The sequence below is a fragment of the Taudactylus pleione genome, unplaced genomic scaffold (genome assembly GCF_031769625.1).
Source record: "Taudactylus pleione unplaced genomic scaffold, aTauple2 ptg000205l, whole genome shotgun sequence".
Taxonomy (NCBI): Eukaryota; Metazoa; Chordata; class Amphibia; order Anura; family Myobatrachidae; genus Taudactylus; species Taudactylus pleione.
In genome coordinates, this window is record NW_028284607.1 from 3,384,839 (window position 1) to 3,399,910 (window position 15,072).

The 15,072-nt window shown below is 42.2% G+C and overlaps 1 protein-coding gene across 1 annotated transcript; it reads left to right on the forward strand.

The window, feature by feature from the left end:
* Positions 1-3,808: 3,808 nt before the first annotated feature.
* Positions 3,809-14,210, forward strand: CUNH22orf15 (chromosome unknown C22orf15 homolog). The gene is made up of 5 exons (XM_088477952.1): positions 3,809-3,982; positions 10,712-10,798; positions 11,570-11,692; positions 11,898-11,972; positions 12,709-14,210. Exons 1-5 carry the CDS (start codon positions 3,958-3,960, stop codon positions 12,852-12,854), a joined length of 456 nt encoding a protein of 151 aa, XP_088334078.1. The 5' UTR covers positions 3,809-3,957; the 3' UTR covers positions 12,855-14,210.
* The last annotated feature ends 862 nt before the right edge of the window (positions 14,211-15,072 follow it).

Consider the following 15,072-nt stretch of genomic DNA (forward strand, 5'->3'; position numbering starts at 1 on the left):
AACTCTCTGTTAATCGCATGTCGGACTGGAAGTCCCAGGGGAAAACATCTCCCCCTGGGACTGCCTATCCTGCGTGTGATTAGCAGATAGTGCTTCCCATGGGAAGCACTATCATGGGAAGTCACTGCCAGTGTAGCCAGTGTTCGACTGGCTGACTGGAAGGTGGCGGATGCTACTGCTGCAATCCTGCCAGGGCCACCATCAGTGGGGGACTTCTAGGACTGGAAGCCCGAGTAGAGCTCAGGACATTTCTTGCTGGGCTGGGCCCTGAGCTCATCTCAGTGGTTTGCCAGTCCCACAGCCCTGGCTCCACCTGTGCCGGGCCGATTCACAGGCACGGCGACGGGCATGACTAGCGCACTGCACAATAAAGTTTTTTTGCTTTATTATGGCGCAGCAAGCGTGACATCTGATGTCACGCCGCAACGCTGAGAGGAGCCACAAGATAAAATGGAGCAGCTACCAGCTGGAAGACATAATAAGGTAGTGACGCTGGGGCTGAAGAAACACATGCTGGAGCCGGAGAGACACACACTGGGGCTGGAGAGACACAAGTGGGCTGGCTGGGGATAGAAGAGGTGCTGACTGGCTGGAGACAGAAGAGGTGTGGGCTGGAGAGACAGCAAGGGGCAGGCTGGAACTGGACAGATACTGCGGGCTGGAAACATGGGGGGAGGGGCTGCCTATTTTGTTAGTCCTTGGTCTCACAATTTCTGATGGCAGCCGTGAGTCCTGCAGCCCATAGTTAAAATCCGCCACTGTTTGTTGCCATAGTCTACTCATTTTCCATCCAAATATATGTTTGTTTTTTTCTTGACAATCGTGATTGCCATAAAATGTAGTCTTTTAAATTACTTTTGAGAAAATACATCTGGCCTTCTTGGAAAGAAAATAGACAGTAACAGACTGGATGGGCGTTGGTTTGGGATAACCAAACAATTTACAGGGTCCGTTCATTTACATATTCTTTCTTTCTCAACAGAGCAGAGTTGTCATAATCAACAAAGCTGTGGACATCTTAAGCTTTTATATATAGGTTCATATTTATTGAAATATGCGGTCTGCCCCCTAATATTAAGAATCCTTATTGTCGCAATAAGGATTCTTTTTTCACTGGGATGTACCAATTTTAATTACTGGGACAAGGTCTCCGATAAGAAACATCCCACCAATCAGGAAGAAGTACAGTGATCACAACCACGATATGCTGTGAAAACCTCCTGCAGCCCATTGGAGAGGAATGTGCTGCAAGACCTCCTGCAGCCCATTGGAGAGGAATGTGCTGCGAGACCTCCTGCAGCCCATTGGAGAGGGATCGCATGATGCCAGTGTCTGATCTGCTGAATTGAAAACAACCAACAATGATGATATGTTGAAGTTCAGCTGAGTCTCCCTTACAGGTCTTTTTGTTAGTGAAAAACACTAGTTTGCAGGAATCTATGACCTTCAAACTGGATTTGTTCTAGGGAACAGGATTGCCACCTAGCAACAGCAGGTGGATTAGGCAGCAAGCCTCCCGGAAAACGCTGAGACAGAGGAGAGTAAAAGAATCTTCACCTCCTCTGCCTGTATACAGAGAGGCTCGCGGGCGGGCCCGCGGGTGACATGCACGCCCGCGGTTACGTGGGCACACCCCTGAGCCCAGATTTTAGATTTTTCGGAAGCACATTGGTGGCAATCCAACCCCCAAAGTGTAATGGTGTGAGAGAAGGTAAACCTTTATACCTGATAAGCCTTACACCTTTGTTTGAAAAGAAAAAAGGATTAAACCGTAAATGCTTCACAACAAAGAACGATTTTATTGAACTGTAACTGAAGACTTTCTGGAAGGAAAAACGGTTTGTATGGTGGAATCAGAACTGGACAGATAATGACTATTCCGAACTTAGGCAAGGAATCTGGTCCAGTGTATCGGGTTACTTCTGTTCCTTATTGGTGGCTGCTTGAGGCTTCTTTGGGTCCCTTGCTGCATCTTAAGGGATGATAAAGGTAAGGTTAATAGCACTCAAGCAAGGGTCTCCAGAGGAAACAGCAGACCTAGCGAACGAGAAGGTAAAGAAGGAAGGGTAGGGTGGGAGCTGTTACTAGGTGGCAATCCTGCTCCCTAGAACAAATCCAGTTTGCAGGTCATAGATTCCTGCAAACTAGTGTTTTGTTCTTCGGGAGGCTTGCCACCTAGCAACAGCAGGTGGGCAGACTACCACATACCTGGTGGTTGCTCTGAGAAACTCGATCTTTTGTAGATCGGTTGGTCTCCAATAGTGTTTTGCAGAGGTCCGGGCCGAGGCCCACCTTACTGCTAGCATGATCGACTGTAGGGGTATACATTTAGCTGCTGCTCCCCTTAAGGAATGGCTTTTGAAGTGGTTAGTATCTATCCCAGCAACTCTCATGGATGTCAGGATCTTGCTGGGCGAAATGGTTTTCTGTAAGTGAGGAATAGCTGTGTCATGCTGTCTCATATTGGCGCTCTCAGGGCCAAGTAAGATGATAAGCATGAAGCCACGCACAAGTTGGGTTCTGAAGTGTCATGTATTAAGTCAAATTCTGACAAACTCCAAGCATTGATTAGACAAGAATGGGTGGCCATCAGTCAGTATGTGGCCCAGAAGTTGATTGACAGCATGCCAGGGCAAATTGCAAATATTGACTCTGCATAAACTTAATGTAATTGTCAGTAAAAGCCTTTGACACTTATGAAATGCTTGTAATTTTACTTCAGTATACCATAGTAAAATCTGACTAAAAGGCCTATAAACACTGAAGCAGCAAACTTTGTGAAAACCAATTCTTGTGTCATTCTCAAAACTTTTGGCCATGGCTGTAGCCTGATCCAGGTGCACATAGATGGCAAGAGGTATCAAACCAAGCATACAGAGGGGCGTGTACACCACAACTTTGCATAGGGATGAATACAGGTCTGTAACTAGAGGTGTGCGACATGTGCTGTCGCACAGGGCGGAGAGCCCTGGGGGCGAGACTGACACTGCCCCACGGTTCCTGAGTCTGGCTAGCAGAGCGCTTGGAATGGCATCCAGCAGCCAGGATCTGTTCTGCAGTGCCGCCCGCAGCATCCTTTGGATGCTCCTGCTCTGACAGGAGCACTGGTGTCTGGACAGCTGATCTGAGCGTCAATGTTGCACTTACTACTGCCCTATCTGGGCAATGTAATGTCATGACATTACTCGCATGATGTTGTCACGCACTGAGGGGCAGGCGGAACAGGGCGCAGTTATGCCCTGCTATGGCACTGGATGAATATATACAATTATTTCCATGCACGGAATATGGGAGCATATACAGACGATATCCATCCAGTTCTGCATTAGGACCTTCATGTTTCCCCTAATTGCTGGGCTGCAGTTACAGATTTCTGAAGCTGTGGGCATTGTAAGCAAATACACCGTAAATTAGCAACTGTGCCTGGAGCATGCTTGTGCCTCAATGCACAACATCCCCTTATTTATTATTAATATGTAGGAAAATGGACTGTGGGTAAACAACAAGTAAGAATAAACTATGCTGATATACTGTATGCTTGGTATGCTAAATATAAACTGCCTGACTAGTATTAGTTTAGCAGAATAACATGGATTTGTCAGTTACATACTGTACATTCCTATACTAGGAGGTCTGTAGGTGGAGATTTTAATGACAGAGGAAAGTTAAATCTCTTCCACCCACTTTTGTCATTGTAAACCCTATAATGGATAATTACATGCTTCTAGCCACATGCTTTTGTTGCCTCTTAGATACCATGACAAAAGGTCTATGCAGACCAGACAACAGCACTACTACTTCACTAACAGCAAGTCTCAGGCTCCCGCACTCTCCTGAAACCTTCAACGAAAAGTTTTGTCTTATTCCCAGAGAATCTATATGTGCCAGGAATTGGAGATTTCTGAGAGCTCGGGGCTGCAAGTCTCCTGCTTCTAAGAGACCAAGACCGTGTATAAGATGTTTATAACTGTGGAGTTTGGAGGTAAGTAGAACATTGGTGACATTTAGGGGTATATTTATTGAAGGGCAGTTTTAATCAATTTCAAATCAGTCTAAATCAATCAACATCTATAGGTGGCCATACATCAGCGACTGTTTGTCACGTTACGGCGATGCGAAATGCCGGCGTTTCCAGGTGGAAACGCCGACCTCCCACCATCGATATTCTGCGATCTGTCGCTGGATCGCAGACATTTGCCATGTTAAATGTCAACGATTTGACAATGGTGATAAGTTTTTGATCGTGATCATCAAATTGGCAAAATCCAACATGTTGGATTTCTGCGATGCCGGGTTGCAGCATTACGGGATTGCGGCAATCCATTGCAGATGGATGGGGCCCATATGTCATGTTTCTGGGGCTAAATTAAACATTTATTGACAATTTTTTATTTGATTTTTGAAGTGCTAGTAAATGTGTGATTTAGCCCCAAAAACACAGCATCAATGTGGATTGATTAGATCAATTTGAAATCGATTAAAATTGGCGTTTAGTGAATATACCCCTAAATATATCAGAAATAAATTTAACAAACAAAAAAATACATGTATTTTGTTTAAAAATATGTCTTAAAAGAGCTTTATTACCAAAATGAAATTATTTTTTTTTATCTACGAACACTAACAAAGAATTGTATTACACAAATCTGGTGGGGAATTTATAGGTGAAGATATTCTGAAGAACGCAGGTTAGGTTCCATGTAAGACCTATGGGCCCGATTCAGCTTGGATCGTTATTGCGATCGCAGCTGCGTTTACGCACTCAGTCCAACTGGATAGTATGCTAATTCATTGCAATCGCAATGCAATCTCAGCACAACATAAGGACGCCCACTTTACCTTACACACATCTGTGATGCTTAGCAGAATATCAAAACCATCAGTACAATCGATTACCATCGCAGCCTCACGCACACTTGCACAAGCTCTGACCTTACTCAGGAATTGCTAACTTCAGCGCACACTATCAGGCCTCAGGCTGCGTATGGCATCGCAGTGGATAATTTATGCACGCCCCTGCAACAGCGTTCAAATGCAGTGGCACGCCTGCATTTCCTTAACCACCCCCCATCACCACCCACAAATGGTACATCCTGTCAATCACTCGAGGGGTCTGCTTAGCCTCTGCAATCGCAGTCTCGATCACAATAGCCGATTCATGCACACGCACTGCACAGAACGCAACAATCGCCGATTGCGTGCTTATTAGCAACTGTGATCCTTGCTGAATAAGGCCCTATGAGCCTGGGTCACAATTGTACACTAATGCTGCCACTGTTGCATCTATATATGGAGTGTATATATTCGAATATATGCAGCTTTGCAAACACAAGCATCTGTGTACAAAGACGCAGCATCGGTCGCAGATCATTAGATTATTGCAGTGTGGAGTAACCCTAAGGTCGCTCAGAATGGCCACGGGAACTGAGACACCGGAGACATTTTTCTTGCAAAGGAAATCGCAGACGCAGAATGTAACTAAAACGGTCACGACATTCTGCATTCTTTGCCTCCACTCTCCTTTACCTCCCCCAAACGCTCCCTCGCAGTCAATTACAGTGTGAGTAATAATCGCTCCGGGTGACTACAGTAAGGTACCTTGACGCATGCGCAGTTCAACTTAGATGTATGCACAGTTTAAATATCGGTATACCTTCTCTAAATACCTTCTGAGTAACCCCTTGGTTGCGCAGAATGGCTGCGTGTACTGAAATGCTAGAGCCATTTTTATTACAGGATCGCAGATGCACGATGTAACATGTCCCGAATACGGTTGTGATACACCTGCGTTTTTGCCACCACTTCCTCGTTACTTCCCAAAATGGTCCCTGCCTGTCAATGCGACTTAGAAGGATGCGTAGATTACCAATTATCGGTCAACTGGGTAAATATGTGTACATCTCTGAATCAGGCCCATTGTCCCAGGTGAGATTGCAGTATAGTCTGTCTGAGCGGTCATGTGTGAGGATACTTTGCACCATTTAATTTTAAACTGAATACATGATCATATGTCACAAAATGTAATCTGTCCAAATACATGTCATAACCCCTGAAGTAATGCAACAAAAAGTGCATAAATAAATGTACAATGGCAGTGTTTATTATTAGAAATATATTTAATGCAAAAAATGGTGATTCTTTTTACTTAACGGTGATGAACACCAACTCCTAACCCAGGAGGTTCCCAAATAGACATATTGGGCGGTTGGGCACCGGATAATATAATGTGTGCCAGCCACCCAATGTGTCGGGCCGTCGGGCGATGCATCGCTAGATACGCACATTGGTAAATGTGTACCCAGATTTAGAGATTTCCATGGTTGAGCAAAGGTGGTTAAATCAAGTTGACAAATTGGTTGAGGTACTAGTTAAGTCGCCTGTGGTCAACATGGATATCCTTAAAAGCTTGATTGTATAGGTGCCTTGAGGACAGAGTTTGGGAACCTCTGTCCTAACCCATCACTCACTTATCCCAACCCTCCCTGTTCAGGGGTAACAATGTGTTACACAGCACCTTAGTGGCCATCGCACCCACAATTGTATGAGTTATTATGTATTCTTTATTAGTCCAGTCAGTGATACCCAGATAAACTTTGGTTGCCATATTTCAGTATTGTGAGAAGGAGTGGCCGTCCCATTTAATGTTTGTATTGAAAATCATTATTTTCTATCTGTAACTCATGGCAAAAATGTACAGGATTATTATTTTATTTTTAGAGAATGAATCAGTCCCTTCTGAATAAGATGTTTCCATTAAACTTTAGCATATACCACAATGTATACTAGTGACGGAGGATGGGAGAATGAAAGCCTAGGACATATACTGATAAATAAACTTTAAAATGTAGCTTAACTAAATGCATACAGACTGGGATGTCATAGGCTAAAGATGTGAAATATACATGATTGTGGAAGGTCGTAATGAATGCAGGTATCTTTGATTCATTTGTATACAACTTCTCTGTTCTAGTCCTAATCAGGACACATAATAGAACAGGTTCTGTGACTGATTAAAACCAGATTAAATCCCTTCCCAATCTAAAAACAATTAAATTAGGATAGTTCTCTTCTAACCCAGCAGATTGTATAGTAATGCTGGGTACACACTAAAGCTGGCCACACATCTAAAGATTATATGTCCAACCAGCCAACTAGTTGATTGGTTGGAATGAAAATCTGGTAACGTATGAAAGCAAATGACAATCAGCAATTTGCTCCCCAACGCCGGAAAATGGACAAAAATTGTTGTTTGAACAAATTGTTTGGATCAAACATTTAACAAACTTGTCTGACGACCATTTTCATCTGTTTTCTGGCATTTAGGAGCATATTACTTATCATTATTTACTCCCATACGTTACCAGATTTTCATTCCAACCAATCAACTAGTTGGCTGGTTGGACAGATAATCTTTAGATGTGTGGCCAGCTTTAAAGGGGTATTCAATATGAAACGTTAACTTCACTGTCGAAGTTAACGTTTCATATCGGAGTTTTTACCTGCGTTAAAGTATCGGGCGCGCTCCCGCTTATCCCCGTATTCAATATAAAATTAACGAAAACGGGATCCTCCAAAGTTGGATTTGCGTAAAGTTAAAAAAATTGTAGGACCCCCCTAACGTTGTAAAAACATGGGGGATCACTATGGGTACCCCTGTTTTAGCCTTTAAATGAAAGTCGGGAATTTAAATAGCCGCAGCAGGTGTTTTTTTCCCGACATTGAAGAAGTGTTGCAGAAGAGCACTTAGGTTATTTTTTTCGTTTTTTTAAGTAGTCCCAAATTTGGGGTACATGAAAATGGGTACTAGCATATTTTTAAGTCCCTAAAGTAAGTTTTTAAAAATTCTGCATTTGTGCACCTGCCGCTATAAATCTATTCTAGAAAACACCTGCCGCATACTTGCAGAATAGCCCTGAACCTATTTCCCTATTGTTAATCAATTTTTTCCCATTTCTTTTTTTTCACCCCAATTTTTAAATAAATTTTTTGGGGTGTCCCTATTTTTTTTTTTTTTTAATTTTGACACAGTTCTTTTTTAAATGTCATTCCCAGGGATGCAGGCTATATTTTTTAAGCCTGCACCCCTAAACCCCAATTCTGCACTTTTTTTCGACACCTATTCAATGGTGAAAAGTTATCCCCGTTTTTTAACAAAGACTTTTCAAAACTGCGATAAGTCTTTGAAATTGAATACGGTGTAAAAGTAAAACCTGCGATAATGACGTCATACCTCCGATATTAACGCAAAAACGATCTTTTCGCTCCCATATTGAATACCCCTGTTTAATGTTTACCCAGCACAATGTCATCCGAGGTGTGTCTCAGCAGGGTTTCCGGCATCGGCAAGACCATACACACTTGCCGATGCCGACAGTGAAGGAGCACCAGCTGACGATATCGCCCGTCAGACCTGCATGCAGGTCCGAAAGGCGATGTCACTGATGACGCGCGGGAGCGCGCATAGTCAGCAACATAGTGGGTACACACTGGCCAATGCGGATCGGACGACATATAATCTAGTGTGTACCAGTCTTAAAGCCCAGGGGTTTAGCATGAAAGATCAGGTACTGTACCATTTGTTTATTTCTGACAGAAACATTAGGCAAGGACAAACACAAATCCAGTAGAATTCTCAGTTGCCTGCACATTATAAACTAAAAACATGACATTTGTAACATGATAATAGTTTTAACATTTACTCATTTCATTTGGGGATGAAAGAGTATCTTTAGCAATAATTTTGAAAAAATAAGTTGAAATAAAAATCAAAGACAATAAATGTTGAGATATAGGAGGAACATAAGGCCCCCAAACTTGGTCCTCATGACTCCAAACAGTTCACGTTTCCAGGTCATCCAGCAGGTGCACAGGTGTATTCATTACTCACTGACACATTTTAAAAGATCCACAGGTGGAGCTAATTATTTCACTTGTGATTCTGTAAGGAGACCTTGAAAACATGCACTGTTTAGGGTCCTGGGGACAGAGTTTGAGAACCTACGGTCTATACTAATGCTGGTTACACACTTAAACAACGGATCAGTCAGGCCAATTTGTAAGCTATACACACCTACAATCAGGCGCTCAATATGTTTGGCCTGGCATTTCAATTTCCCAGTTGTAATGTCAATGTCGGCGGTCCCTGCAGCCAGTGTACAGCATTGGCTGTGATGCAGGGCCGGTCTTATATGTCTGTGAATAGGCTTGCCGTACTTTCCTTTTAAATCGGAACACTCATGAACAGAGCCGTAACTAGACTTTTTGGTGCCCTGTGCCAGAAAAACCATTGGCGCCCCCCCTCCCAGTTTTTAACTAGGGACATAAGATAGTGAACCTGAAAAAGGGCCATGTCCTCATGGGGAAGGGCCAGGGAAGAGATAGGGGAGGCCAGGAGATGCTGGGGATAAAATAAGAGGAAGATACAAGTGAGAATGATAATAAACAGGAAAATTGATAGGCCCAAACAGCGTTCCCTGCCCTGCGGTGCCCTGTGCCACGGCAGTGGTCGCACTACCCTAGTTACGGCCCTGCTCATGAATTACATAGATTCTGTGGCTGGCTGACTTCAAGCCTGCATTTAATCTGGTTTTAGTCAGCCAAACCTGTGTAATTCATGAGTGTCCTGATTTAAAGGGATATTATGGTGTGTACACCCCCGCCGATGCACTCGCAATATATAATTTGTTGATCGAACAAACGATATATCGACAAGTGTGTATCCAGCTTTAGAATTACAGCTATCTTACAAACAGAATTACTTGTGCTACATAGGAGCAAATAGCTCATGTGTTAATCATCTCACTGTAGTTCATTAATTTGTGAGTTAAAGTTCCCGACATGGCCTGCTGAGCATTGTATTTTTTAAATCCAAGAAGGGAATAGAGGGTTAAATGAAAGTTATTATTGACTACTGATAGCTCACAAGTTATCTGAATATAGTATAGGTGGTTTGCTGTTTAAATCCCCTGCAGGATAAGCTGTGATGCATGTATTTTAATACAGACAATGATGTACACTCGAATGTTGTATTACTTGTATTTATATTTGTATCGTAAGAATATAGACTAAGAGGAGTCTATATTGTTAAAATGCTCCTTCTAAAAGAAAAGTCTAGATACACTCGTTTCAGCAGTCAAAGGCTGAGCCTCCCAGCTCTCTACTCAATGGAATGGATATAGGGCACTCCTTGACGTCATGATGCTATGTTGGCATACTGAGAGAGGCTGAGAGCGTCTCAAGTCAAGGACACCAAGAGCCGGACACCGTTGCCGAGGTGGGCCTGTGTGCTTTAAATGCCTGGGACAATTTTTAGTTCCAGCCCGGTCCTGTTCACACTACCTATGAAGTTCCCTCTGAAACCACCTAAATTGTACTGGAATACCAAATATATTTCAGGCCTCTTGACTGGCAAACCCAAGAGACCAGGAATTCAAGTCATGGTGTTACTTGTAGAGCCCACTCAACTCCTTAAACACTACCAATTGACAAAATAAGATTAAAGTCTCAGCAGGGTTGATAACTTACATTGTGAATAGCTTGCCTGCTCTTTTGGAGCCTCCAGACAGTTCTTAAAACATATTTGAAGAGTTCTTAAAAATAATAATAATTGCCTATTTTGTTGTAGTAAAATGTTGGAGACGTTTTGATGCAGTTTCTACCCTGTAGTTATCTAACTGTGAGTTTAACTGGGGTTTTTTTTGGTTTTTTTAAGATGATCATCAGATTATATTGAATCCAAACTGCAAGGTGGTCAACCTTACAGAAAGCCTGAGGGAAAAATGTCAGTGTGGACATGACGGTGAGTGATGAGGCAAACAAGGAATAAGAGATGTGAGTTTTAAATTCAAAGAACACCGACTGCTCAAACACAATGGAAGAAGCCATCTTGATTGCTATGGTTCTGGCCTTTAGATCTAGAGTGTTTAGGTACACCTAGTGTAAGGGTGTTTGGCCAATATCTCAGGACCACAGAGCTTCATCCATTGTGTCATTTATGCTATTTTCAGATCTTTCACACATGTGACATTTTATGATTGAATCGAGTATTGAGGGTTACAAGTTATAGAAAATACTATCTCTGTATAGCACACAAAGCATGTCGGCAACTAGTTATGAAGGTTTATCCCAGCTACATTTAGGACATGTACAAATGGGTGTTTTAAGACTGGAGTGAAATAAAGAGTGGAATGTACCATAGTTCTCTACTACTATGAATGCAACCTGCATTTTATTCCTCAACTCAGACCATTTCAACAGTGGTAAATGGAAGAACTTGTGACTTAAACATACAAACTGAATAATCCTAATGTATTTGAACTCTACAGCTTTGCGGAATATGGTAATTTGCCAAACAAATGATAACAATTACCGTAATATTTTCTGTTCCATTACAACAACTACACCTTGCTCTAGATTAAAAAAAAAACAAAAAAACACATCACCATGTATTGATCTTCGTCTATGTGATAATGGCCACAGCCTAATTTCCAAAGAACTGCAGCACCTGCCTATATCCAAAATGCAAGATATACATTGTCACCAGCTGTATATTCCACCTTGTTCCTTCTAGTTCCCATTGATCTCATAGACGAGTCAGGAAACCTTATAAATCTCAGTGATCTGGAGGGGTCCCAAGACATTGCTACAAACTACCTGAAGGAACGACAGTGCTATGTTCTGGTCAAAATCATCCGTAAGTAAAAATTGGGAGAGGACTGTGAAGTCTGTGTTGTTACGTTCTTGTCTTATTGTTCCCTTTCCTGTCTCCTTTTGTATTTTATAAATATATTTACATTCAAATCTGTGGTTATGAACCAGTCTTTAGGCTTGTACAAGTGATCTCCCTGCACATATAGAATGGTAACTGTGCTTCAGTTTCTGACCTACTATAATTGTAGGGAGTGATGGGTCAGAGCCAGCCCGGTACGAGTCCATGCTGGAGAACTTGTGGAAGCGTCACCCGGAGTTAGCAGGTGAGGACGGTTGAGGTGACTAAAGCTAGTAAGTTATAGATCATTGTCTGACATGTATAAAAGGTCTGTTAGATGAAATGCTATGGAAGGCTTGCTTATCACGAAAAAACATATCTGAATATTTAGATGTTTGGACACATTGGACTTGACTCAAAGATGTACGGAGAACACATCGCTGCTGCTGCTGCTGCTGCAATGTGTAAATATGGTAATTCTTCAAGAGGTGCCTTAAGGAAAAAAGACACTTCCTGTGAGCATCTGCGATCCAAGTGCTGTAACTAAAGACGCAGCATCAGATCACCATCGTGACCATCACTAAAGCTTGCTCAGACTTGCTGCCTCCCAGAATACGGGAGTAATATGCCCTTATTTCCGGGAACACAGGCAGGCGCCACCCCCCCCCCCCCCCCCCCGCCAGAGTTACAGTCACGCTGCAGCTTGGGAGCACTCATTATGAGTCCTGCATGATCGGAGATCTATGAAACCATCAGATTTACGTACATCTCTGAATCACGCCCTTAGTTGGAAATTTGCCTTAAACTTTGGCATCCTATCAGACATCTGCTGTCATTGTTATGGTCTAACTTGCAGTAGAAATAAAAAAGCTGAATGTTGACTGATTTAAATATAATAATTTAATCTGGCACCTAAGTGCAATGTAAGGAAATGAGTCTACAGATCACCCTCATTAACGCACAGGCCCATATCTGTCTCCAAATATTTGTTTCTCTTGCAGAGCGCTTGCAGAAGTTGTCCAATCCCCACGTACGGGACAAGTGGCGAAACTCAGTTCACAAGAAATCCCGTGCCCCCAAAGAAACCCCTTTAACTTCTCCAGCAAAAACCAAGGCTGTTCCTCAGCAAAAGAGCCGATTGGCCTAAAGGACTATGGCACCTGTCAGGGGGTAACTGTTGAACCCGTACATTTGGGAAAGAAGGAATTAGTACATTGCAGCAGGAGTGTATCTAGTGATCCAAGCACCCCTGGCAATGTAATGGACTGGCGCCCCCCCCCTATGCAGCGCCCCCAACAGTAATCCCCCAGTAGTAATCCCCCCTATGCTGCATTGCCCCCAGTAGTAGCCCCCCTATTGTATTGTAACATATACTTTATATATAATGATGTTGCTTTATTGAGTAAGAGCTGCAATATATAATTTATCTTACATCAGAAGCAAACAGGAGCAGTACTTCCATCTGAAAGGTCAAAACCATGAAAGAAAGGCAGAAAGAATCTGCAGGAGAAATATTAAAGAAGCAGGGAAATCCCTTTGGTTTGCACCATAGTGACCGACATATCTGGTTGGTGTCTCCTGCTCTCCCATCCTGATAAAAGCTCTTACATACATCAGCGTATTATGGGCCTATAACAGTGAGCAAGGCATGTGGGGGAGGGGGATTCATCAGTAATCGGGGTGTATCTGGAGACAGAGTAACGTAGTTCCTGGGTGGGTGTCATGTCATGAGCCCACAATACACACACTTGTGTACCTATCCTCTCTGGTCCTTTCTTGAGTAGTATATATTTTCTTTATAACACACAGTAAGTTCTTAACATTAAAATGTTTTAATTTAAAACAAAACCTTATGGTCCCTGAAAGACTTCACTCTATCTATTCACTAACATCGGGCCTTTGCTGATGCCAGTGTGGACAAAAGGGCTCCTACTTTCGTATATGATGGGACTGTCCACTGATTTCTACATACTGAGATGAGGTTTGATCACTGATAGGTGGTATCTTTAGCACTGTACCTAGTAAGGATCCTTTCCATGTTCTGTTATGTAATCCATGTCCTGACTCTTCTAGACCATTTAACAAACCATGTGTCTAACGCAGCTAAACATTTGATAGCCACTAATTGGAAACAATCTACTGCACCTTCTATTTCAGCGCTAATTAACAGAATTTGGCACACCGCCTCCATGGCGTATATCACTGCTCTGCTCCATGATAAGAATACAAAATTCCATGAAGTTTGGACCCCTTGGTACTTTCATTTTCATAGAACCCTTCCAGGCCTGGCCTGAACCCTACTCTAGAGTATTATAGTACTGTTCGCCACTTCTGCATATCCTATCCAATCTGATTATATTCCTTGTGCTCTTATGACTCTGCTGCCTGGTGTTCCTCCACACAATCCAGCTTTTTCTTCTTTTACATCCATTGTTGTATTTATTAGAAATTGTTGGCCAACACATTTCGATTTAAAAAAAAATAAAAATGAAAACATGGTAGTTTGAGGTTATCTATTATCTTTATTAGCGTACTGTATTTTATTCAGGTTTTTGTTCTTTTGGTATTTAATCAAATAACGTAGCTCTACTGTTAAATGTACTGTTATGTACTTTTGTTATATGTGGCTCTGTGATGTTGAAAAACTCTTTTCGTCACAAGTATTTTTTTTATTTTGGCATCTACCCTTATAAATAGATTTAAAAAAAAACTTTCATTCTTCAAGTATATTGTATTGAACCTCAATGTAATTTTTCTACATTCACTACGTTTTAAAACAGCTGTGTGTGTGCATGCCGAAGACCAAAAGGTACTGTATGAGAACACAGAAAGTTGTGATTGTAGCTGGCTCCTCTCCCTAAGCTCTCCTATTGTAAAGATCATACAGCGATGCGTTTGAATGAGAAATAGTCCTTTTCTTAAAGCCTTGGTGGTATATTTACTAAGAGTCAGTTTTTCAAAACTCACGATAACTGGCAGTTACAATAATATTAATTGTGAAACAAGCCTCATTTTACATTTAATATTATTTTTTTAAATATTTCTGGCAAAACCACTGGAAATTAGGGATTTTGAAAACCAGCCATTAAGGAAATATATATAACCCTTGGACTTCTTCCCTAATCAGCCACTGCCTGTGACTCACAGCATCAGTATTGCACTGACCATTTCGGGGTTTGGAACAACTGACCATAAGGCTGGGATGTACTAAGGTTGCAGTGATCATTCCGCCAGTCACTGCAACCTTACTAATCGCATATGTACTAACATATGCGATTAGTATCGCAAAGGACAGCTCTTGCGATAAGAGCTGCCCTATGCGAAGCAGCAGACAGCGGGTGAGAGGGTCTCCGTGGGACCCTGCC

What these genes read in the sequence shown, in the direction of transcription:
- CUNH22orf15 (XM_088477952.1), top strand. Translation starts at nt 3,958, where the DNA reads ATGTTTATAACTGTGGAGTTTGGAG. An exon ending in ATGTCAGTGTGGACATGACG is followed by an intron (nt 10,799 to 11,569) that starts GTGAGTGATGAG and finishes TGTTCCTTCTAG; the next exon opens with TTCCCATTGATCTCATAGAC. An exon ending in TGTTCTGGTCAAAATCATCC is followed by an intron (nt 11,693 to 11,897) that starts GTAAGTAAAAAT and finishes CTATAATTGTAG; the next exon opens with GGAGTGATGGGTCAGAGCCA.